The 24,085-nt window shown below is 36.9% G+C and overlaps 1 protein-coding gene across 16 annotated transcripts in view; it reads left to right on the top strand.

The window, feature by feature from the left end:
• Window positions 1–24,085, top strand: part of ARHGAP12 (Rho GTPase activating protein 12) — an 81,149-nt gene that overhangs the window by 45,000 nt on the left and 12,064 nt on the right. For 8 of the 16 annotated variants that reach the window (XR_012628805.1, XM_074867362.1, XM_074867335.1 and 5 more), the window contains 7 exons: window positions 6,921–7,046; window positions 10,875–10,949; window positions 13,716–13,777; window positions 15,378–15,459; window positions 17,405–17,527; window positions 22,327–22,431; window positions 22,780–22,878. Coding sequence is in view for 15 of the 16 variants with exons in the window: in XM_074867362.1 (XP_074723463.1) it covers window positions 6,921–7,046; window positions 10,875–10,949; window positions 13,716–13,777; window positions 15,378–15,459; window positions 17,405–17,527; window positions 22,327–22,431; window positions 22,780–22,878 (672 nt within the window). In the remaining variant the exon portion in view is untranslated. The remainder of the gene's footprint in view (window positions 1–6,920; window positions 7,047–10,874; window positions 10,950–13,715; window positions 13,778–15,377; window positions 15,460–17,404; window positions 17,528–22,326; window positions 22,432–22,779; window positions 22,879–24,085) is intronic. The other 8 variants (XM_074867315.1, XM_074867393.1, XM_074867407.1 and 5 more) reach the window with 4 other exon arrangements.

Below are 24,085 nucleotides of genomic sequence, written 5' to 3'. Positions count from 1 at the left end.
TTCTAAACGAACATCTGAGCTCCATTGTATTAATAGCTACCTACAGAATGAAACATAGCCTCTCTTTCTGAGTTTGTGATCTGATAATATTTTCAAATCATCATGTATTGCTGTTACAAATTTTCCTTGGAAATTATTTCTCATGAGCCATTTGGGCAGAATGTACTCTTTAGTTCCTTCTTGAAACTAGTAAATGTGGGTAGCAGCAAATGTAAGGTTTACAGAAGTAAATGAGCGATTGACTCTTGGATTCACAATCCAAGAAATTTTTCAGCCAAAGATTTAGCTAGTTCCTGTAACTATATATCTGAAGAACATACAGCAGAAATGTTACACTTGTGAGTAATTGAATGATTGGCCATTAGTCTCTTGAAAATCTTGCTGAAGATGGTTCCAGAAGTGTTTAGGAACAAATGAATTGGAAAGACAACATAGACTGCAGAACTGCTATGAAGAAAAATAATCTATATTGAAAACTAGCATGAGTGGTGGGAGAAAACAATAGAAAGACTTCATCATTGTAACTCTTGTTTATATGAAAATTAAGTTACTAGGGAAGAAACCCTACTCTTGGCCATTTTTTTTTCCCCCCAGTGTATTTACTTCAAATATTGCCTTCCAAAATTTGTTGTGAAATAAAGTGATGGAATAGCATAGTCATGTAGTGCTGTTAAACCAGAAAAAGAAGAGAATCCTTTTGTTACATGGTTCTTTATAATCTGGACTTCATTAGAACTAAAAATCTGGAGGTTTCTGGAGATAGTACATTAGCTGAGAAAATGCTATAACATTAAAAATCTTCACTGTTATAGCATTAGCTGTAAATGTGAACATTCTTGGGAATAACACTTCCAGTATTCTGGTATGTGTGAAAAATTATGAGGGGGTATGATGGGGAGGGAGGGCAGTTACAAAACAGATTACTTCAGACAGTCTCACAGAAAACCCTCCAGTCATGTATATTTAAATAACATATAGGATAGCTGAATGCCTCTGGCTAAAGATGAGTCTCAGATGGAGTAGCTTTGACAACTGCTGAAAAGTCTTAATAAGGCTCCCCGTGAGTGTGACCCAGCTTTTTGCAGTGGAAGTGAACAACATCCTGAATTTTTCTTTAAAATGGGTAATAATATTTAACCATAATTAGTATGACGTCTCACAAAAGACTGAGTTTTCTCCTACGCTTATGCATTCTGCTGCATTCAGTTGTTGGTTCTTGCAATTATTGGGGTGGAAGAAGAAGAAGAAATAAACCAGCAAATAAGTTCATTCCTTCCTAGGTCGCTATGATAAAATGTTTATTTTGTGTGTGGTGAATGAATAGTACCTAAATTGTGTTGAGAAAGGCTACAATCCTATTCCAGAAACATAGTTTTCTAGTACAAGTTTTATAATTTAAGCAAATGAGAAATCTGTATTATGGGGGGAGACAGGAGTGAAATTGATCTCAGGGAATGAGAACTCTCTGATTTCTAAAGTTTAAAAAGGTAGTTTTCCTCGCTTCATCATATTGATAATTATGTAATAAATATTGAATAAGTAGCTCAAAGGGAAGCTGGAGAGGACAACCTAATAAAAATTTTTGGCACAAGCGGTCTCTCAGATCTTCAAAATGCGTTCCTAGGCTGATAGCTGGCATAACAACATGAGTAGACTTTGAAAGAAAATGCATCTGCTATAAATAAGCCTCTGGAGTGAACTCAGTTTTGGTGTTAATATTTACAGACTGTGATATTGAAATTATACTTTCTCATCTCAGAAGTTCCTGCAGCATTAGCTCCCCTTGCTGTATCCACAGAGGAAGCACTAAGTAGAGTAGCTTCATTTTTGGCAGTCTTAATAGACCAGCAGACTGCTAATTCACTCTGTGCATTGTCAATGTCAAGTATGAGCTCCGGGGCCTCAATTCTGATACTCAGGTGAATGATTTTCCTGCTGGAGACCTGAACGCTGTCAAACAGAGCATGCTATGTGAAAAATTAAAACAAAACGTGATGCAGGTAATATGAGAAAGATACTATGCAATCAAATGCTGAAAGAAAACAAATATGAGAACATGTAAATAAGGCCTGGTTGCCTTACGGTAAATTTGTCTTGTTCTGAGCAGTGCTACTTGATTTGGGGTAACACACTGTGTAAGTCAGTGCACTATCATTAGCAATAATAGATCATCTTCATGTTCTTGTCAAAATTGGGGATTGCTTGGCAAGAGTTGAGACAGTCTCAGCCGATTTGAGGATCTAGATGGTTTTTAAGGACAAAAGTGCAAGTGATATGACAAACCTGAGGTAAGTATGAGAAGGCAGTCAGATTTTTTTTTTCCCCCCTTTCTCTTTAATGTGTGTATTTGTACTCAAGAGGCCTGGTCTGGTCTTCCTCATTTGTCCTGATATTTGGTGGTTCCCACCCCCCTCCCCTCTTTCCAAATAAGGTGAGAGGGGGGTGAAAGTGCCCCCAGCTTTTTCTTGGGCAAGCAGCAGGACCTGTGACAATCAGTGCTGACTTGGAGCTCTTCTTCAAAGATCAGCCATCGTAGTGATCCTGAGGGTTAGAAGGTGAAGCAATGGATGTCCAAGGCAGAAAAGAGAACCAAGTGGGTTATCTAAGATGTGTCTTTCAATCACTTGTGCATTTGAGGTAGCACTGCTTGTCCCAGTGGTCTTCTCCTTCTGCATAGGTTCTGTTCCTTCAGTGCAGCTGATGCCTTCAACTGCTGTCATCCAGACATCCTATGGTAGAGAATGAGGAATCTTCTTGCCCTAGAGAAAGAAATAGAATGAAGTCCTTAAAAAGACTTATTTATTTATGTAGGTTTAGGAAAAATGTATTACTGATTTAGTTAAGAAAAGCGAAAGCTGTAACATAGGTGTTAGGTCTATCGCAGCAACAAAAAAGTTTATTCCAAGCCAGTGACAGTAGTAGCACTAAAGAGTGGATTTGTGTTGAGGCAACATTTAAATTTTTTTTTAAAAAAAGTCTTTTATTTCAGACAGTCTATTGGGATAACTGCAAATAACATGGTAGACCATATAAGGTGCTAAAGAGTACTAGGATATCAGAGTATTTTTAAATGCTGCTGTTTTGATCTCTGATTGCAAGATGGGAGAGTAAAATGCTTAACTTCAGGGAATTTGCTAGCTCTCACTGTTGGTTGCTTCCCACTCTTTTCTCCCTTCACCCACCCAGTTCCTTTCATCTGAATGAGGATGTTGTTAATGCAAACCAAGAATAATCTTTTTTTTGTTTCTTAAATCTTGACAGATCTGTGTCTCTATAAGAATGCGGACAACTGCTACAAATAACTCAGAGGTGTTACATTTATTTCAGTCACAATTAGGCTAGGACAGAGCCTTGTGCCGTGCTCGGTTAAAATTAAATATAAATCTCTCAGCCAGATGAGAGGGTTAGAAAATTTTATACAGAGACAAAGAAAGCTTTTAAGTAGCTGGTGAAGGCATTGAACAAATTCAGCAATGACAATAACCCTGTGTGACCTAAATTTACACCACTGGTGTCCTTACCCTACGCTAAGAGCTGTTATAACAAGAAGTCTGTGTTACTTGGTGCATGCAGTCAGAGTGTGAAGAACGCGCTCATGTCCTCCCTTCCTCATAGGAGATGCTCCCGGTGAAATGGGGAACAAACTGAGGTGATGTGCTGGAGGGGTTAATGTAATGGGACAAATTTGAGTTTGTGGAGGATTTTTCAAGCAGCAGTAGTGTGTATATTTGGAGTTGTGTGCTACATTATCAGAAGCATTAGAATTAAGAAAATAATATTGCACCCTAAGAAGATACTATTAAGGTACATGGTGTAGCAGAGATTGCCTGATGTGTAGGCTTGAATGGGTCAGTTTTATTGCAAAGTGTGGCCCTTGCCTGATCTCTGTCTTCAAGTTTACACCAAGGTGTAGGCATAGAAAGCCTGCTTAGTCACGTAAAAATAAGATTTTGCATGAGGGAAGGAGAGCCCAACCTAGTTGCTTATTGTTGCTGATAAACACTGGGAAATGTAAATGCCTGTAGGAGAGGCAACAGCTCTGCAGGTAGGAGTCCTATGGAGTGTCAGTAAATGAATCTGACCTGAAATTGTTCTGCAAGGCTTTCTGAACTAAGGAAGATTGGGTGGGGGCAGACCAGAGTATGAGGGGTGGTGTCTGACCTGGCTAGGCTACTAGCTCTGACTGCTTCTCTCTAGCTAGTGGACTCTACCTGATCTAGAGGATGGCTAGTTCCGTCTGATAATGCAGAGTCTGAAACAGTATCTGTATCACACTGTGATTCTCTTTGGAGATCACAGATCAATTAATTTATTTTAAAAGCGGAGGCTTGTCTTGAGCCGAGAAATGCATAAGCTTTTTCTTTTTTTCCCCCCTTAGTAGTGTGTTCTGCTATTTGTAATGAATAAAACAAACAAACAAACAAAACCCCACAACATAAACACCTGAGCAAAAAATCAGAATAATTTGGGTCGGAAGAGACCTTAAAGATCACCTAGTTCCAACCCCAAAATGTTTACTTGATGCCTCTATTGTTAGAAAATGGGGAAAAAATGTCAGGTGTTCCCTTTAAAGACTTGTCAGTTTACTAACACTGTTTGTATCACCAATGCAAATTATTTAAGCTGCTAAGATACATATAGCTGAAGTGTTCCTGAGTTGTTAGCAGTGCTTTGTTAATGAGCTCCGTATAGGGTTGCTTTGCTTTCTTGTTAAATATGTTTTGTAAAACTAGAATTTCATACTACTTTACGGGTCCTTTCTCCTTCAGGATGGATGTCTGTTAGATAAATTAACTCCTGATGGCTTGTGATGGTATCAAAGGCACCTTTTAAATACAGATCACCTGTAATTATGCATGTGTCCATGTCCTAACTCTTAACATAGACTTAAATTCAAGATAGATTACTTTAAAATAAGTCTTTGACTGTTTAAAGTTAAGTTCCTTGAGTTTCTCAAATGGAAAGTGCATGGAGATTTCCCATAAATAATATTCACCACTGTCACTGAAGTGTAAATCTATTTCTGAAGTAAATGGTTCTGTTTCATAGCAAGAAATATGTTTGAATTTCTCACTTAAATGCGTTAACTGCTGTAAGGAATGCTGGTTTTGGCAACCTTCTGTGATTTAGACATAGTTTCACTGAAAATGGTTTAGATTTTAGTTGTAATATGGGTGGGCAGTTCTGCTGCATATTGCTTAGCTTCCTGCCACAGCTTGAGTTGTAGGAGCATCTGCAGGGTGGATATTGCCATAACAAGAATGTAAGCTAGTATTAAGATTCCTTGCAGCATGAATGATGGTTCAGCTTTTGATTTAACAGGGGGACGAACTGAGAGTTGCTTAAACCTCACCATTGTAAGAAAGCAGTTGTCATGTGAGTGTAAATGTGCTGAACCCACTACAAAGTCAGTGCTATTTCAGAAGTGAGTTTCTGCAATGATAACCAATACATTTCTGTCTGTACATGAACTGCCAAATTTTATTCTCAGTACTGCAAGATCCATTCACCTGGGAGTGTTTTACTACTCTTGTACATACTGAAATAATGTAATGAAACACTAAAGTTACTTACCTTTTTAGCATCTGTTGACTTATTTGAGCATTAATTCATAGTAAAACACAAAGCTAGCACAAGCATAGTGTCTGCTGTGGTAGTAGTAATGCTGGTTCTTTATTTGGGCAATAATGTAACTGTTACGCAGTTCAGCTTAAATTTAGCATTTATGTTATTTAGGTTAAACATTGCCATGCTCTGTTGGTATGTGTAGATATAGGTTACCTGAGGCTCCGAGCTTACAGTAGGAATTAGTAACAAAACTGTAGAATTCAATGTGCTTGCAAGGATTACAGCTTTAGACTTTTTAAATAAAAAGGGCACTTGACTTTCCTTTGTTACTTCTTACCAAGTGGATTCTAGTCCTTTACCTGACTCCTCAATACTGCCTAATGTTTCTCTGTGCAGATTTTAGTCTTCTGATGCTGAATAGAAATAATGAGATTTTTTTAATGACTTAAAAAAACCTCATACATTGATGTTGCCTTTTCTTGTTTGTATTTTCAGCATTAAACAGTGTTTGAAATATTTTTATATTTCTTTATAATGCTACTTCAGTGTTGGTGGTGATGATTTAAAATGGCAATGCTACTAATAAGTGTGTTGCAATGGTGACATCTAATTAAATGCTGGGTCCTCCTCATGTCCATCACATCTTCTCAGCCTGTGCATCTTTGGATGCTCTTGAGTTATTAGAAAACCCATGTTAGGATAAATCCGTTCTCTCCTTGGCTATTACAGTTCTACTGAGTCTTAAAATTATTTCCTACTAAATGTTACTTTCCATGCTTATGTACATTCCACACCAGGAAATCCTTTGATTAGTAATCTGATGTGATTATTCTGAAAAACCAAGTCCTCACCCTGTGTCTCCTCTCTTAGGCATCCCAAACCTTTGGGTCAAGGAGAATTGTATCCAGGCAATCATAACTCTCAATCTAAATACCTTACTGCAGGATAATGGGGTTTTCCTTTTCTTACATGAGAGCTAGACAGGTGGTATGGTACTGTTGGTGCAAAATGAAGAGTGAATGTTTAAATCTTGTATTCTAATTCCTTGATGGTTCTCAATATGCTGGTTGATTGCAAAACCAACAGTAGGTTGTTGCACAAGAAATCAAACATCTCTCTGCCAGTGGAGAGTATTATCCCAACAGGCCAATCTTAGTTACTGCCTTAGAGAGGACTACAGCAGAAAGGACAGTTCTGAAGACTAAATGCAAAATAAAACCAAGGCTATTTCCACATCCTTGGATGACATTGGGAACCTGAAAGCTTGCACTTTTAAGGTGTATAAATGGTATGTCCAGGTCTTGTTTGCATGAATTAAATTCTACTTATAGTTTGATTTTTCTCTTCTTTAGTATAATGCTTCACCACAGCAGCAGAGAGATATAATAAAGAGTAGGAGTCTGGACAGGAGGCTACAAGAACCAATAGTTTTAACAAAGTGGAGGCACAGCACAATTGTGTTGGACACCAATGATAAGGTAGGAGCAAGTTAAACAGCATGCTGGAATACCAACTGTTTCTGATATGTGAACTATTTAATCTAACAGATGAGTATGCATGAATTTCTGAAATCTCTTTTCTTATATTTTGTTGTATCATTGTGTATAACATTAGAGAAGCCAAGGCCTGTTTGGTAACTTTACTGCTGCTACTTTGTGAGTAGTAGGTCTTTTTTCTTTTTACCCTTGAAGTATTTCAACTAGTGTTTGTTCAGGGTTTGGTGTGTACAGCCATTTTACTTATAATTGGGAATCTCCCAATTCAGTTTAGACTATGGAGTGTAAGTAGAGTTTGAATTCAAGAATTATGGATGTGGGTGAGGTTCTCATGTAAGGTATAGTGATATTTAATGCCTGGATGTTTTAATTATAGGAAACACAAGTAGGAATACACTTGCAAGATTGCAGATGAATAATTGAAATATTCATAGAATTGAAATAAAAATTGCACTTGCTAAAGTAAAAACTATGCCTTAAAGATGTAAATAGTAGTAGTATACAGTGGATCTATCACTTTAATGCCTGTTCCATTGACCTCCACTGTAATAAAGAAAGAGGAAAAGCTGTGGGTGGTTACAGCAGGGTTGTAATATTGTTGTTGAAGGACAGAGGACAGTATTGGAAGTGCTGAAATGCTTGGCTTTGATCCTGTCAGGAGCTGAGCTGGGTGTTTAGTCTGGAAAGAGCTGCTGGTCAGTAACAACAAAAGCTGTTTTCTGTCCATTCTTAGGGCATGTTCTTGATAGTCTATTTTGGGCTGTACAGTAACAGATTCTGTTTAGGCCAACAAGGAGACAGAGCCTCTCCCTTGCTCTCCCTCTGCCTGTCTTCCTCCAGTTTGATTTTTGTCCCAGTCATTTCTGCTTGTGCTGGGACATTCTTTCTACCTGGGGGTTAGAAGTGTTGATGTGAGCTGAGCGGAGAGGAACTGAAGCAGGTGTTGTAGGATGGTGACTTGCTGTTTTCAGTAATCTTTCAGCAGTCCATCCTAAGATTCTTGGAAACTGAAATACTTGTTAATGCTGAAGTCTTAGCACGGGTTACTCAGAATGAGCTACCAGGAAATGACATTGTAAGCTCCCTTTTTCTAAAGATACAGGGAAAAATGAAATCAATGTAGATTTGGGAGTATGGAGAAAAGTCTTTTAAGTGGGCCTGTGTAATCACAGATGTTATATTCAAAACTAAATGGACAAAACACAGTAGTTGCAATGAAAATGGATCTGCTGCCCACAATGTTACTTGATTGACCTGTTGCTTCTGGTACGTCATGGCTGGCAACGAAACACCACATAGATGCTTGCTCACTCCACCCTGCCCCTGCTGTGGGACAGGGAGAATTGGGGAAAAAAAGTAAAACTTCTGGGTTAAAATAAGAACAGTTTAATAAGTGAAATAAAATATAGTAGTAGCAGTAGTAGTAATGGAAATAAAGATAACAAAAAGAGAGAAATCAAGCCTGAGAAAAGACAAGTGATGTACAATGCAGTTGCTCACTGCCTGCTGACCGATGCCCAGCCAGTCCCTGAGCAGTGATGGACTGCCAGCCAGTCTTCCCACCCACCCCCGTTTATATACTTCTAATGGTTTTCCAGGTTGAAATGGAGTATAGGAGAGTGGGTTGTCATGAGTTGACTTAGTTCCTAAGAATAGGATTTATTGGATTTTATCTTAAGCTTTTGAGCTGTCAGTTTAGAATATATCATATGTGGTGCTGAGGAGGCAGTGAGCTGTGCTTGGCTGGAGACTGTGCACCTGTAGGCATTAGTTTAGCTCAAGTGATTCTGAAGTCCCCTCTAGAGCTCCTTTCCCCGCCCTACTCCTCCTTATGCATCCTTTTGCACTTCATGAGAGACAGTCTAGATGGCGTCCTGATAGATCAAAGCTGAGTGGACACTTCTAGCCTCATGTACAGTTTAGGGAAGAGTTAAATTTTTATTTTTTGGTGTAAGATTTACTTCTGTTTTGGAACAACCTTTATGTAGTGCTGCACTGAACAAAGAAGCTCTTGTAAAACAGTGAATAAGTGGAACTGTTTACTTTTCTTCAAGACTCCAATGTTCAAATGCCTAGACCTTAAACCTAGTGAAGCAAGCATGAAAGTGTACAAATGCCTGGTGTAATAACCAAAAGAAACTGTATTTGAGCCATACTTGTAAAGCCTAAGTCAGTAGCTTAAAGTTTCTTTAATGGCTTCAAAACATGGAGGCAGCATGCATTTTTTAGCAATAAGAAGACTATATAGTTTCATATAAAATATGATGTTAATGCTTTGAGAAAATTAAAAATGTATAGAGGAGCAGTAAACTAGTGTTTTGTGGAAAGGCAAAATCTGTTTAGTGCATTGATGCACCTGTTTTATTACCACTGTGCTGGCAGGCACACAGTTATATATTCTTCTTTAAATTAATATGTGGAAAGGGACTAGTCCATGACCACAAATACTGGATTTCTTGTTCCAGAGTTGCTTAGTGTATGAAAGCTATCTCAAAGTCAGAATGAAATAGTAAGAACAACAACTGGTATTTGTCTGAATAGGCATATCAGCCCTAAGTTAGCTTTTTTAGCTGACTCCTAGGGAAACTGTTCTTTTTATTTTCCTTATTTGTTTTTTTCCTGGGAAAATGACAGAACTCAATTCTATGAAAATAGGCCAGTCAAAAGAGTGCTTAAAAGTGAAAGTATGGGTTGCCATGGCTGATAAGAATTTGTTGATATCGAATGTACGTGTTAACCATTTATTGGCTGTGGCACATATCTGTATATAGTTATCAGCTAAACAAGTTGGTAAGCAGAGGAAATAATACCTTCTTGGGGTAGACGATGTTGATTTCCTTTATTTGAACTTTTTTTCCCCCTCCCTACGGATATCTGAAAATACAGAACATTTAGGCTGTTCTTAGGATTGCTAATGTTCTCTGTTAGGCTACTAAAATAACCAGTGGGCCACTTCTATAGGTAGATTTACAAGTGAATTTTAAAGCACGGATGTGCAGTGTTATGTAATGCTGGAAAAGCAAACTGACTTTAGGAGAGCTATCAAGGGAATTAAAGAGGCAGGGGGAGAAATGTGTTAACAGTAACAGAGAACAAGTGATGTTTTTCTTCTGTTTGAAATTCTTTACCAGATTTTCAAGTGGTGTATTTGTGCAGAGCAATCATTACTTTAGAGGAAACATGCGTTCCTTTTTTGTTCTGGATGGGCCGTTTTTCTAGTTTCCAGAGATTTACTACTTCTTTTTGGTCTGTAGTTAACATCTAGTTTAAAACAAAAACCTGAATATCTAGAAATTCAGTGCTTGATTGTAAGGAAATTAATGTTCATGACTCACAAAAATTAATAGAGCTGGTATATGCTTCTCTACATATAGAACAATTTATTGTACTAATCTTGTATTTACTAACCAGAGAGACATAATCTGTTCTTTAAAATCTTGGTATTTATTATATGGTGCCCTGTAATAAGTTAGTATTATAAATGTGCTTCATAATTTGATAGCTATGTCATATAAAAAATCTGCCCCTTAATAAGGATGAAAGCTTTGCTCTAAAATGTAGGTATTAATATTTTTTGCAAATGGATATGTGCTAATTAACCCAGTTTGAGTGTTGTCTGTAAATCTTGTAAGAACACTGTTTAGTAATCAGACTTATAATACAGTTATCTGAGAATATCATGAATGCTTTAAAAAAAGTACACTATTTTGTAATGTGTGAATGTGTATATATAAAGTACCTCAGGGTTAAGAAAAATTAAAAGAATTGTAAGAAAGAGAATAACTTCTGTTACCTGTTTGAATTTTATAGGAGTCATCAACTGCTTCTAAGGCCAGTTTTCCTGAAAATGAGTCCTCTCCTTCTTCACCAAAGCATCAAGCCACAGTCAGTATGCAAAGTGTTTAAATAGATAAGTAGATGTTGTAGAAACTGGGCTATTCATGATTAGAGAATTGAGGGTAAGCCTGCTTGTTATTGAGAAAAATAATGGGATAAAACTATTTGAAGGCCTTACATTTTAAAAGGAATGCATTGTATCCAGCTGTGCTTTCAGAAAAAAAGGTAAATGTCTTTGGTGATAGGAGACTAAGTTAAAAATGCACTGTGGTATAAAGTTATGTCAAATTATATAGAAGTCAGTTTACTTCCTCCAAGAGTCATAACTTCTCACCTAGCAACTTGGAAGGTAAAAGCAGAAACAAACTCACCCTCTCCACAGAATCTCTCACTGTCAGTAATCAGTAATAGTTTGTAGTATTTGATATCTTTATTTTTCCCTTCTGTTTCAGTCTCCTTGAAAAGACATAGAGGACCTGGCATTAAATAAACTATGTCTTTTTGGTTTTGATTCTACTAACTACTGGGAGGAAAACTTAAGCTTGTTAAACTAGTTATGAATGTTTAACAGATTTTTTTGCTTGAGTTTATATTTTAAATGTGATCATTGCTTTTAAGCAGTGGGAAATAATTACAAATTTTTATTTTTTTAAAATTTTGGAACTGTACAACAGTAGCATTGAAATATATGCCTTGACCAATTTTAGCAGCCGTTTAGTAGGTAGCTCAGGGCACTAAAGGCACAACTTCTGTTTCATTCTTACTTTGCATGCAGAGGAATGGTTCTCTGGCTTATTCATGCTAATCCATCCTTACAACTCTTCAAACAGTTTTGCACAATAAAATAAACATTGTTTATTAAGCAAGCATAGTTGATAGCCTTACACACAAGCAATTATTACTGCATGTATCCTAATTTCTTTAAATATGGCTCAGACCTTGAATTATTAAAATTGTATTTTGTACAAGAACTCACTACTCTAAAAGAGAATAGAAAGCAAGGATCTGTATCTTTAGCTGTCCCCTGGGATTTGAATATTACAAAGAAAGCTGGTGAATTTTTGTATATTTAGATACTTAATTTGCTTTCCACTTCCTTTTCCCTGATTACATTAATTTTCCCATTAGTACCCCCTAGTGTTGCTGCGAAGTAGGACATATGATACTTTTTTGAATAATAATTCTTTGGAGCATTCCCACTGCTTTCACCAGGAGTAATTTATTAAAACCACAATTTATTTGAGAAAGTGGGCATGGGTTCCTCAATCACTGTGAAAGATGGTGACAAGCCCTTCCACTTACTAAAGCCAAAGTTTTGTTAGAAGGGTGCAATGCATAGGACTGTTAGTGGTAGTCTACATGGATCACAAATGAAGTGACGTAAGAATGGGCTAGTTTTTTTTCTTGGGAAGAGGGGGAGGGAAGTGCCTCATTTCTTCTATTGAAAATAACAGTTTGGGAAAACAATGTATATATTACTGGCTTGGGAAGGCATTCCAGCCTAATGGAGATACTAGATTGAGTAAGAGTAGCAGTTACCACTTGGACTGAAATAATATCTGAACCACCAGCTAAACACTATCATCCTTGAAAATGTCTTTTTTATATTTTATGTGCTGTGCTTGAGACAGGTAAAATTTTTAAGGTTCATGAAAAACAGATCTATATCTTGAAGAGTGTTGTTGTAGTATTCCAGCAAAAAATTTCTCTTTGATACTGTATTCTGCAGTTATGGGCCACTTAAATTTGAGATTTAGAGGAGAATGCTGAAGAGAATATATCTTCATTTTCATTGGTTCTAAAATTGAGGACATTTTTGTTACGATAAAACTAATTTGGTTCCTTTCCCTAGTTGATTGTTTCAACTAATAGCTTATTTCTTAAATTAGGAACTGCTGCAAGGTGTTACTGAAAAGGAATTGCTTAAAAAAAATAATTTAACATTCCTTTAGCACCATTCACTGGTTGGACAAGGCTGGAGTGACAGGAGAAAATTATAGAATTAGTTACCTCATCTTGAGAGTCACAAATGGTATAAATCTATGGTTTTCTTTTTTATCATTATCCTTTTATATAAATTCCTTTATATTTTATTATTTTTGCATAGAAACTAGAAATATTCACTCCAAATATTTGAAACTTGCAAATACTCTTCTTGTTCAGCGGTGTTCTTTTTCCACTATTCACTGACTGATGTCCAAATTTGTACAGAGACATGCCAATATAAATGATTTTCATTAACAAGATGTAACTAAGTAGTTTAAAATTGTAATATTTTGCTTGGGGATAGGAAAAAATAGGACATCAAAGAAATGTTTCACTCATCTGTTTTTGAAATGAGTGTGTTATCGTTGAAATGCATAAAAATTATGTTTTTTCAAAATACGCAATTATGTTAAAATAACTTGGAAGAATTTTTTCAGAGAATTTAGGCTGTTTGTTTGTCAGCCATCTCCTTTTTTTAGTAAAGGGCACAAACATAAATGTGCTATTATACAAACCATTATAAATTTATGTTTTTAAAATTTCCACTGTCTAGTAGCACAAATTATTTAGTTTGACTTGTCTGAAGAACCTAGGCCTTGAAGAAGGAAAGCTTTTTATCCTCTGGATGGTAATGAGTACTTTCCCAGAGGAATTTTGATTTTGCTGATCTCTGCATATTTAAATAGACTTAAGACAGTTTCTTGAAGTTATAACATGGGCAAAGATGGGTCATTGCCAGAAACTGATTATTTAGGGGATTGAATTCAGTGCCCTGATAGCAATAGAAGATTTTCTTCTGTATTTGTTATGTTTTGCTCTATCTTATAGGGCCAAGAGAAGTACGGGTTATTGAATGTGACAAAAATTACAGAAAATGGGAAGAAAGTTCGGTAAGTCTTGGACTTCTAAAAGTACATGTGCATAAGAGTTTGTGTAAGGTATCTGACTTTTATATTAGAACAGCATACCGGGTTTTGCAGTATCTTATTTTTTTAAGCCTTAGATGTTTTCCTGTAGGACACAGAATTTCCTTATCCCAAAGTATGTGTTTCTCCCAGTGAGCTAAATATAGTGGACTTCAGAGAGCCAGAGGTTCATGTATGCCAGGGCAGTGATTTCCTGAAGGTGTACTGATGAGAGACAGCTCTTTAAAATGGTATTGATTTGTTTGTTTAAGAGAAAATCTGTATAGGTTATAGCCTGTCTTGTTCCTTGGGTAGAATCAGTGTAAGAGGGGCTTTCAGACTTCCGCTTCATCTGCTTTAATTTCCAAGGAGTATACATGTCATGAGCTCCCTAATTCTTCCTTCTCTCTGCTTGTGAAGGTTTTGAAGCAGAATATATCACCCAACGTTGATGTCCCTGTAGGTGATGAATAACCTCATTTCTAACTTCCTTTGTCTGCCTCACAGGCAGGCATTTACATTATAAATCATAATGTATAATCAAGTAACGGCATCTCACTTTGACTCTTTGCAAAACACCAGAAATCTGTGTTAAATACTGCATAAGTGTGGCACATCCTCAGATTTTAATTCGGTTTACTTTTTACTTTGTTTACTTATAACTTTTTTAATTTAATCTTTTAAGTCTAATACTGTGTAGTTCAGTGTTTCCCAGACTTTTGATACATGAAGCATGCTTTTCCTGAGGATTAAATAGTCTGTACCCAGCTGATAGTCCAAAGCCACCCTGACCTAGTCCGGTGTAGCCGAGCAGCACATCTCACCCCCAGTTTGGTTCCCAAGAGCTTGGTAGGAAAGGGTGGACAGTGGCTCATGTAAGCTTCTCCTAATACAGTATACTCTCATCATTTGTGTGGCATCTATTGGAATCATTGATCTGGATTACTGAGCTGCTGTACAGAAAGATGCAACATGGCCGTCCTGTCACTTTGCGAGCTGTTGAATAATAATTCATGTTTGGGCAATGGGAATAGATTGTCAGGTCTTGTCAAGACTTTCATTTTTTTAATCTCAGGAGGACAGGTATTCAGGCATAAAAGCAAATAGTTAGACAGCTGGAACAACTCATTTATTCTTTTTCTGCATTTTTTTAGATGTGTAGCGAGTATTTTATTGCCAGTGTAAATGAGCTTATTACATAAACATGGGACACTTGCATCCCAGTTAGATGTGATCAATCAATTTCAGAACTATGCAGTACTTTGGCATAATGTACTAAGTACACAGTAGGATGAGCATTCCAGATTAGCCCCTTTGAAATTATAATTGTATGGTGTTCCTCTTGGTGAATTGCTTCCACTACTAATTAGCTTTGTTTGATTTAGACTTTGATGGTCAGGCTGGGACTGTTAACATATGGTCCCTTCTACAAATATGATAGCAATTAACACTAGCTGATGGCACTAATGACCGTATATATGGTTAAGTACATTAACATACAGGCCAGCTGGGCAACAATGATTGACAGTTTAAATATCTACTTTCAAAGTCAATTTATCTTATGTTTGTTTACAAATATTTACAGAAAGAATTGGATGTCGTCATGGGCAGTATTACAAGGTTCATCACTGCTGTTCACTAAAACCCAAGGAAGTGGAACTGGCTGGGTAAGCTCAGGAACAACCCTCACCCTCATTTAAGTGTTAATCACATAAAGCACAATAAATTAAAGCCCTCTTATTTGTAGGGCTTAATACTGATATGCACGCATAATTTAGAAAAAATAAGTGTCTTTAAATTCGCAGGAAAGTAGCTTAATGTAACAATTATGGTGTAGAATGAGGAGAAAACCAGGTGTACTTTCTTGTATTTCAGAAACATTTTTATATTTGATAAGTAAGAAACTGATAGAGGTATTCAGTTGCCCTGTAAACTTACAGTTTTTGCTGCAGGACAAATATTTTTCTATTCCTCAGTGATGTGTTTGTCTAAACTGTTTGTTTTACTATTCTTGGATATTTTTTCATAAACTCCAGGTAATTTTGAATGTGACACATGTAATAAAGTAGTCTGATACTTGGCTTGTTGCATTGGACTACTTGAATAATGTAGTATTGTTGTTGTATTTAGTCTTTGCCTTCCATATTTTGTTTTATATCTGCATAGTGCATGAGAAGTATTTGTATCTATTTCATTGTCTGATGAAGACCTTAAGAGAAACATCACACTGATGTTGATGATTATTCAATTTTTATATAATCTCTCATTTAATAGCACTATAATTAAATTTGCTGTATTTGTTCAGCTGCATTCCTACATAAATAGTTACAGAAATGGTTCTTTATGACTTACCTAGTTTTGGAGGTCTGACTTGTGATCTGCTGTAATAACTAGAGGTCAGATTCAGTATTCGTTATTCCAGTTTGTATGTTGTCTTGCTGTGCTTTGCTGATCTTTCTACTTGGCTCACTTCTTCCTGCTGTGCTTCTTTTTGGGTAGTGAATTGGTATTGTCAATTCTTTTCTAAAGCATTGAGTTTGTTTCACAGCTGTAAACATAATTTTTTTTGCCCTTCCCTTGCTGTAGAAGGGGTGGTTGGAAAAAAATGGGTGAGGATGGATAAATAACATCTGGGGTAGAAGAGAATGGAAAGAGTAAAGTTGGGCAAAATGATCAAGCAGAAGGAAAAGAGAAGGGAAGGAAAAAGAATAAAGGCATGAGATAAGGTAAATTATGTTGTCTGGTAGGAGCTGCACTTGACTTCTGCAATTTACTTTTATAGCGAAGGATTCAAAAAGTACTTACAAAACTAAAGTCTGTATATGCATGTTTGGAAAGTAAAAAAATTTCACCTGAGAAACTAATCAAGTTCCAAAAACTATTACAGCTACTAATAATCCAAATGTAGCTGTAGGTCAAAAAAACAGCAGCTAAATGTTGATATCATTAAAACACACAGTGCTAAACTAAGATACTGTTTATGAGTGTGTGATACTGTTAGGAATGAATGTGGGCCCAAATGAATTATCCATAAAAGATAACAATTTTTGTTTATTGCTTAGAAATACTAGTGTAAGTTGTGTTACACCTTCCAAATACAGTCATTTGGTGGGGGGAAAAAAGGCATAAATTCTTCTGATACTTTTGCTCCACTTAAATTATCATAGTCACAGTATTTCCGTACAACACTGTCAGGTATATGTCAAGTATTGGAGCTGGATCAGCAAAACAAATATCAACAGTATGAACAGAATAAGGTGAAGCTGGAAATATTAGAGAACCTCTTCCAAGGACTTTCTGTTGTATACCTGCATATTCACAGTTGACTTTGTAAATATATAATTAAATATTCAGCACACACTCTTTGCCCTCTGTGTAGGAACTTTTTTGGGGGTGTTAAAAATTCCACCTCACGTCTCAAACTTTAATTTCTGTCAGTATTTTAATAAGGTGAAGTCAAGTCTAACAGTTTGACATATGATAAGAATTACATTTCTTATCTTATGAGAAGAATATTTGTTTAGTGTTCATCTAGTGATTGATATAACCATATCTTTTTTTGGTGTGCATTGTTTTGTGACTTCATCAATTTTCTTCCTTTTTCTCATCAAGTCATTTTGCCAAGGGGGCTCAATTCCTGAGCTCTTGCTCTCGCTGCTTTCTTCTTGGAAAAATGCTCTCAGTCGTCGACCTGCTGTCACCTATGTAAACGCTGACCAAGTTTCAGCTATCACTGTATGTGTTCTTGTTGCATGCCTCTTGTCACTGTAAGGCTCTTTACCACTAATCTTGAAAGTAAATTTGAATTTTTCCAAGGTTTAAGTTTTGTCACTTCATATAACACCTGTGTATCCTGTTTGCTGTTTTCTGAAAGTCATCCCAGGTGCAAATTAACACAAGTGTATTGCAGTAATCCTGTAACTGTTCTAATGGAACAAAGTAAAAATTGCTTCTGCTTCATCAGTGCCAGAATTATAATCCCAAATTTGTCTACTATTTGATCCACTAGTGTATTGACTAATGAACAGTATGATATGGTCAGTATTTTAACAGATATTTTATGTCTAATTCTCTAACACAACTAATTTAGGATGTTTGTAAGATGCCTGTGATACCTTTGATACAATGATGTACATGTTGTTGGTTAATTCTAGCTCTAATTGGAATACCCAAAAATGTAAATGTTATGTGTAAAAAGCTGAAGGAAAAGAGCTCAAGGATGTTCTGGCTATATGCCACGTACATGTAAATTTGTAGGACTCTTCTATATAAAATGTAAGCATCTGTAGTCATGGTTTGAAGTGTAGATGCTGAGCATAGAAGTGCTGCGTCAGCAACTGGTAAAATGTTGGTAGGTAATATGGTGGCTTGTGCTCAAGGTGGATGAGGAAGAATTTAGATAATGATAATAGGGTTAGAAGAAATAAACAGGCTTGACTGGTTGTATAATTGGTTTTTAATATCACTTTCTCAACACTCTTGTCAGAATCAAACTAAAGCTTTCATGGAAGAAATCATATGCTAAAGACATTAAAAGCAATGTTTCAGTAATTTGACTTCTTGAGGATTTTGAAACATTGGTGATGTTTAAAACTATTTTGGTATCTTGGCTTGTATTTCCTGAAGAGTGGAGGGAGAACTGTATGTTTTGAGCTTAGTTAAGATTCATGAGACTTCTAGAATGTACCTTAATTTTTAAATATTTTTCTGGGGTGGGAGGGGGTGGGGGAGTAATTGCAGGCTTATTCAATTAATCTTGTGCTAAAAATTATGCAACTGCCTTTTCTTTGTCAAATTCATTGCTATGTATCTGAAAGCCTGGAACTGATAATTTGTACACAGTTTGGTATCCTTTAAAATGTTACTTTCTATAAGGAAATTCTGATTTTTTTTTTTTTAATACGTCTTCTCACAGAAATTTAAATTTTCAACTGTTTAAAGAAGGTGTGTCTCAACTTTTGGTGTGAGTTGCAATAGCTATTGCCAACTTAGTGATGGGGCTTCATAAAACACACCAAATGGTAACCGCTTAGAAGGATTCATCTGTCAACCTTCTGTAATAGGTGCATGTCTTCAGTGTCAGCTACAGTGGTGGTAAACCAAAATTGGGTAAACTTCTCAGACATCAAGAAAATAAATGGTCTTCAAGGTTCATCTGGGCAAACTGTTGTTTGCTGTGTTATACCACTGTGTTTATTATAGCCAAGGATGTTATATGTACGTTACTACAGTTCATTAGTATTGCACAGCTGATTATACAGGAGCTCAGATGATTATCATGAAAACTATTTGGAATGCAAATACTCCTACCAGAGTCTGGTTTCAAAAACCTTTTATCATTTTGCTGTGACAGTAAAGAATGCATTTTTCTGTTTTTGTTAAAGCTGTAAGTTCTGAAGCTCCCTTACCAGCCACAAAGGAGCACCTGTCTCCTCAGCCCTATTTCTCCAGTCCATCCATGGGTGAGGAGAACTTGGAATTAAAATGTTCTACCCAACTCTAATTAGAAACAGAATTATGGCAATGGCAGGTGTCATTTGTACATCCAAAGTCTTCCCATAAATAACATCCAATTCTGTTTCCAAAGAATGCTGGAATGTATTACAATACAGACTGTGTGGCTTGTCCTGTGGAGGCTTCCAGGACTTTGAGAACTCTCCTGAAAAGATTGAAAAGGCCTTCTATTTATTGATGGCAGCACACATCTTCAAGGCAGTCCTTAAGCTACACAGCATCTACTATGTCTAAAGCAAAAAAAACTCAAACCCCCTATTCATTCTAAAAAGTAGTTCTCTCTGCCATATAACTAACATAAGCACATCCCAGGACTCTGCTTTTTTTTCTAGCAGAAGCTATTAGAAGTGACTCAGGACAGCTTCATATTTAGGACAGCTGGCAGCACCATGTATAGACCTCTCCCGCTTTTTGTCTCGTACTGCTGCGCTTTCCAAACTTCCCAGACAGCTCAAAAGAGAAATCAGTAAGAATAAGGTGTCTGCTCAGTAAGAGCTGAATTGATCTGGATCAGTGCTGACTTGGTAGTTCACTCTGTTTTGAAAAAGCAGAATTTGTCTAGGTGGCAGCAGATGCTAAAGGGAAAGGTTTTCTTTTTACTGCTCTCCACAAAAGCTGCTTGCTTCAGGAGGGTTTGATTTGCCTTTAGCTAACCCTTGTATGCAGAAGGTCTGAGCAGCCCTGTACAGGACTTGCTCCTGGAAGCTTTCAAGGAGGGAAATGGCTGCTGGCATCTTGTTTTCATACACCCAGGAGCAGAAAAAAACCTTGGCAGGAAAGCTCATAGGAGAGCCTTGCATGCTAAACTTAAAATTTCTTTGAATAAAGAAGTTAAGTTTGTGATGAGTATATAATGTATTGGTATATCAGAGGAGCTTTTCAAAGAGACTGGATTATTTGCTTGGGTTTCCCCATCATTGGATCTCACGCAGCAGTTTGAGTACTGCTTGTCTGAAGGAGCGGGAGAAGACTTCTTTTTTTCCCCCTCTGAGAAATTTAGCTTCTAGTTTTTGGCTTGTTCTGTGCTGCTCTGAAATGCTGAAGGGAGTCGGGCCAAAAAGATGGGTAGAGTGCAAAGGTGTTCGAGGTAGTCCTGCGATCTGTCAGATGGGGAATTCAGCAAGCTAATGTATTGGAGGGCTTTCCTTTTGGGGCAAAACAGCAGTGACCTGTTAAATTTTTTGTTGTTGTTTGTTGATTTTGCCTGTAGCAGGTCATCTCCTGTTCTTATAATCATCTGGGCGGAGTTTTTAATGAATCTCCCCTGACCCTGCAGAGGACTTGGACACTAGTCTCCTGCTCTCTCCAGTGCCAAACTCTACACATTGATATTCTCCCCCACCCCCAGCACACAGCAAGATTGGTCTAGGCTGTCGGGAAGTGTGTGGCTGGGGCACATTGGTTTTATGTGAAGCAGTTACATGAATCTCTCTTAAATAGGCAGCTGCTGCATAGCTGCCTACAACTGCAAGAGCCATAATGGCCCAGAGATTGTTCCTCTTCCTGTGGGCTCCACTGCTAAGCTGAGCCTCTCTCAAAAACATTACTATAATTGATAAGAAATGTTCTTGGATGAGGTATCTGAGAATTAAGTTAGAAATAGAAGGGTTGGTTGGTTGTTTTTTTCTTTCCCAAGTGCTGGTTGGCATTGGGTAAATTAGAAATATTCTCCTATTCTGATATTTCATAGGTAAAATAAAGAAGTTAAGATGCTACTTTCCATTCAACACTTAATTGCCCTTAGGACTCAAGGCAGGGAGATTTTCCAGTGGTAAACAGCCTACCTAAAACACAATTAGCATTAATTAACATCCATGCTGGGAATTTAATCAGAAGCAGCAGATCAGTTCTGTTTTCTGAACTGTTTTTTCTCCCTTTGGATACAGCTGTTCTTGTACAGGCTGGGAACTTGTGTTTGCAGCAAGGAGATTGTCCCGGGGCTTATAGCCTCCAGAGCTGTCACATCAACAGCATTCGCACATCAAAGACTTCTTAAAGAAGTAGAAATGAACCTTTCTGATGGATCAGATGCTACAAGCTTCCCCTAGAACTGCAGCATTAAATTTCTGTGCTACAGCCAAGTGACTTACAGCTTTCCCTGCTCTGTGTCTTACTTATTTTACTCATAATTAGAGCTTTTTGTTTGTATGGGTCGTTGAACTGGTTTCCTTGAGGAATGATAGATCAAAGCTATGTGGTGTAGGTAAAAACCCTAGTAAAAGTACTCTATTTTAACAAATTGTGATACGTAGTATATAAATGTAAAAGTAGTAGGTAAAAATAGCTCCCTGATGTTTTCCTTCAATTTTTTTGAAGTGTTACTTGTGGGTTAAATGCTTTTTTTAAAAATCACTTCAGTTATTAGCTGTTTGTTTAGTAGCTAGACAGTGAAATTGAGTTCTGTATACTTGCTAGGATATGCTCCAGTATTGCAATAGAAACGGTACAGAAGAATATAAAATAATGTGAAAAGCATTGTTGGAAATACATATATTATGAAAATATAAAAACTGCAAGTGCTTTTTCAGAGCAGGAGGGATGTGATTCCTGTCTAGTAAAGCTACTGTTCCTGGTCTGATTTTTGGTTTTGTATGCAACCATTGATTAACTGACAGAATGGATTTTTTTGTTCAGTTACTTATTAGCTAGTTTTCTTTAAAGTTTGGGACTATCTTGACTAAAATCAAGCTACAATCGAATGCTGTATGGACTTCTACCATTTGTGATGGGAAAAAGAGCTCTGCTGGAATCTGGTTGGCATTTAAAGTTATGGAATTTTAAGGGGTTTAAGCTGAGCAGCTTTTAATAGGCATGCTTAAAGGGTGTTTTGTGTCTGTGTTTTGTTTTTTGTTTTCCTGCTATCATGCCTGTTGGTTTGTGGCAAAGTACTGTATTTGTATTATGTTGTATAAATAAATGGAAATAATGTATGTTGTATTTAGAGGATTGCAAGACTGTGTACCTGTTAGGAGTTTCATTCTTTGTTTTTCAGTTTTTCATGATTGTTCCTTTTTTTCCAGAAGTTTGGTGTCAATCAGTCTAAGCCAGAATTTACAGTGGATCTCAAAGGGGCATTGATTGACTGGGCCTCAAAGGACAAATCCAGCAAAAAGAATGTTATTGAGGTGAAATATTTTATTTAAATGCAGAATTATATGTACTTTAATTAATGACTTAAGAAATTTTCTCTAAACTTAAAAACGTTAATTGAGTTTTCTACACTTCTTCCTTCTCAAATGTAGACGTATCTTAGTACCTGCAAGAAATGTCCATTTTTAATATGTCTGTATGGGATATGATTTTAAATTTTAAGCAGACTGTTATTTACTGTTTTCACTGGTAAGTGTTCTTGAGTGACTATATAATATCTAAAAGTTATACCAGGGAGAAATTTAATTTGATTTAGGTAGTTTCACTTTTGAATTCTAGAGTGTTTATCAATTCTGATGATATCTGTTTTTATTTCTTTAAAGCTAAAAACCCGCCAAGGAACTGAGCTCTTAATTCAATCTGATAATGACAGCTTTATTAATGAATGGTATAAAGTTCTTAACTATACCATCAACAATCAGGTATGTGTTTGAATTGTGACGGCTCTATTTTCAAGGTAGTGTTATTTAGTAAAATAATGGATGTAACGTCTCCTAGTGCTTCACGTACATCTTCATTTCCTGATTTTCTTGAGTGTGGGTAGGAGGTTAAGGATATGGCGATTCCTGGTGGTGACAAGTGAAATATAAATAATAGTGGCAAAGGAAGAAGAATGGCCCACTGGTTTAGGAACCAGGAGATGTGGCTTGACCTCTAGCTCAGAAATGAGCTTCCTTCTGTGGCCAAATACTTGTTCTGTCTCAGTGACCTGAAAGGTTCTGACAGAGAGGGAAGGGAGTAAAGGCAGGAGGACAGCCAAGGAAGTGCTCCGTGACACATGTTAATCTGCTTTTGATACTGCTGTTCACTTAAGGCTGCACTAAAGTGCGAATTAAAAGCCCTAGCAAAATACTATATTATGTCATCTTACTGGGCAGCATAATGCCAACTATTTAATCAACAGAAAAGTGATCAAGCATTTGCTCTTGATATTGCCAAACAGGATTTGCCATCTTTGAATTCAGAAGAAGTTGGAGGAGATCTTGGAGAAAATATTCCTCTCGTATCCACTTGACTTCATGTGTATTCTTAATTTTTATAGTTACAGGCCTGACTGCTGCTCATAAGCTGCATTTATGTTGCTTTCCATGTCAGTCAGTGGCCTCCATTTCTCTTGGCTCTGAGAGTGTTTTCCACCCAAACACAGCAGACTGATATGAATGGTTTAGTTTCCTTCTGAGTGCTCATGGTTTAGGCTCTCTCCTGGTATGAAAATGTCATGACCCTTAATAACCAGGTAAGGCAGTCACTCAGCAGTACCCTTCTTCCTGTCTGCCCAGTGTTATGCTACTGAGGCCACTTCTTCCCTGCTTAAAATATAAATGAAGATGGAAAGGCTGAGAGATGCTGTGATGTGAGTGAGGTGTTGTGTGTTAGGTTGAGGAAGTGAATGGTGGAATAGAGAGAGTTTATCAGTGCTCTGGAGAAATGGTGATATATTACTGCTGGGAGTTGGTAGCCAGGAGACCTAAGACTACAAAGTAAGAGCTCAGAAAGTACATTGTTAGACTACCTGATAATATGGAGCACTGAAGCTTTGGATACAAAAATCCATCAGATCTGAAACTAATTTTGGTAACTTCATGGCAATAGTAGCTGTGAATCTCTTGCCCAGGACAGAGGGGCCAG

The sequence above is a fragment of the Strix uralensis genome, chromosome 1 (assembly GCF_047716275.1).
Source record: "Strix uralensis isolate ZFMK-TIS-50842 chromosome 1, bStrUra1, whole genome shotgun sequence".
NCBI classification, from domain to species: domain Eukaryota; kingdom Metazoa; phylum Chordata; class Aves; order Strigiformes; family Strigidae; genus Strix; species Strix uralensis.
This window is presented reverse-complemented; position numbering and strand designations above follow the sequence as displayed.